The 1,968-nt window shown below is 41.2% G+C and overlaps 1 protein-coding gene across 1 annotated transcript; it reads left to right on the plus strand.

The window, feature by feature from the left end:
• Nucleotides 1-438: 438 nt before the first annotated feature.
• Nucleotides 439-1,674, plus strand: LOC103707408 (zinc finger protein 7-like). Its single transcript, XM_008791879.4, has one exon. The coding sequence runs from the start codon at nt 870-872 to the stop codon at nt 1,440-1,442; it is 573 nt and encodes a 190-aa protein (XP_008790101.1). The 5' UTR covers nt 439-869; the 3' UTR covers nt 1,443-1,674.
• Nucleotides 1,675-1,968: the final 294 nt, after the last annotated feature.

Below are 1,968 nucleotides of genomic sequence, written 5' to 3' on the forward strand. Positions count from 1 at the left end.
CATAGAAAGAATAACCAAGATAATCATGTCATGGTGTCTCCACTCACATCAAACCTTGCATGAAAGCCTGTTATAAAATGGACTTGATGTAGTAGGCATACATACAAGTAAAAGATAATTTAATGTTTTGACTACTTTGTGGATAACTACAAGTTGAAAAGTGATACCTATAGCTTCATTCGAAAGTAATTCATGCATTTAGTTTTTAAATCTAGTCTGCCTTACAGGGATTTCATTATTGATGTCCAGATAAACTTTAAGAGATAATATTAATCTAATTTGCCGGCTGCCTCAGTTAGACAGCATAATCTAAGCGATTTGAAAGGTATAACTGGTTACCTGCTTCTCATGAGAAGACCTATTACTTATAATATAAAGAATTTAAATTAGGAAACTGCAGCAGTTAGAATACCTTTTTCGGGCATATGAAAAGGGAGAAGAAGATATGACCACTGATGGATTTATTCTTGGATTGTCAACCTTGTGTTACGGCTTCGAAGAAGAGAACCATGTAAAGTGGGGGTGAGCTGATGAGGACAAAGGTGCAGGGAATCTGAAAAAAATTGATATGGGAAACAGTAAACATGACACAGGCAATGCCTCTGGAATAACAAGCTCCACAATGTGGGCCACTTGGGGAATAGATAGATGGATACACAGCTAATTTATCCACCGGCACTTCTTTTTTCTCCTGATAGGTCTCTCCCTTGCAATTATTCCCACTTCTCACCTTGTTCTACTTCTCTTTTTAAGGCAAACCTCCACCATGCCACAAAGCCTTTATCAGTTCCTAGCACTTCCTCTTGTGAAAACTAGCTTCCCATACGTTTCTCCTCCTCCATCATTGACAGAGATTGATACAGTTCCAAATGGAACGGGAAGAATTGGGAGAGAAAGGAGCCAACGACCAGAAGTCGGAAACACACACCGGCGATTACAATGATGGTGAAGTTGGCGACGGTGGCTCGGAGACATGGTTGGACCTGACCCTTGGTGGGAGAATCTCATCAACAACTGGAAGCTCTTCTGGTACCCAATCAAAGTCTGCGACGCACAAGATGTTCTCATGCAACTTCTGCATGAGGAAGTTCTTCAGTTCACAGGCTTTGGGTGGGCATCAGAATGCCCACAAGAGGGAGAGGGGTGCAGCTAGGAGGACTCACCAATCACAGAGATTGATGATGGGTCTGCCCTTTGATGCTCCTTTCCTGCAATCTATACGAGTTCATCCTCACTCAATTGTTCACAAGCCACACAGGGAAGGAGGCATAGCTCTGGTGGCGAGATTTGATGACACCCCTTCCAATGTCAAAATGGCATGGACACCCTATGCACTCGAAGAAGCAGCAGGGATGAACTGGCCTGGAAGCTATCAATTGAATTCTCAACCGGCCAAGCAGCCATCAAAACAACAAAAACTCGACTTGAGTCTCCGACTCTAGTATGTTTCATCTATCTATTACTAGCCATTCGCTCTTGTATCTGGCCTGAACTGTTCAACCTAGATTTATTCATCAATCATAGAAACAACTGACTGGTTTAGGCCTCAGTCCAACATAAAGATTTGATTTCCAGTTTGACGAATATATGTCGTAAATGTAAGTTGGAAGGTGTAAAGTATTTCCAAAGGTTGTTGTTGGAAAATTGAGGGTTCAACTTGCACTTTTCCCACCATGTTTTCCATCTCAATGCGCATCCTAGTGGCCTTTAGGCAATTTATCCATCCATTATGAAGTCCAACTTGCACAAATAATTCTTCAATTCAGATTCTCTTCCAGTTTGTCTTTAACTAAAGGCTCATATGATCATAAATGAATATGGTTTCAACAGGGTAAAAACTAAAGTATGACACAAATAGCAGGCCTTTAGATCCATAGCATGGCCCGGAATATTTTAGCTAGGTAGGAACAACAGTTCTTTTTCTACATAACATTCAGGAATGATAACATGGCTAGAGATGTGTACAGC

Source organism: Phoenix dactylifera, chromosome 15 (genome assembly GCF_009389715.1).
Source record: "Phoenix dactylifera cultivar Barhee BC4 chromosome 15, palm_55x_up_171113_PBpolish2nd_filt_p, whole genome shotgun sequence".
In the NCBI taxonomy this organism is placed as follows: Eukaryota; Viridiplantae; Streptophyta; class Magnoliopsida; order Arecales; family Arecaceae; genus Phoenix; species Phoenix dactylifera.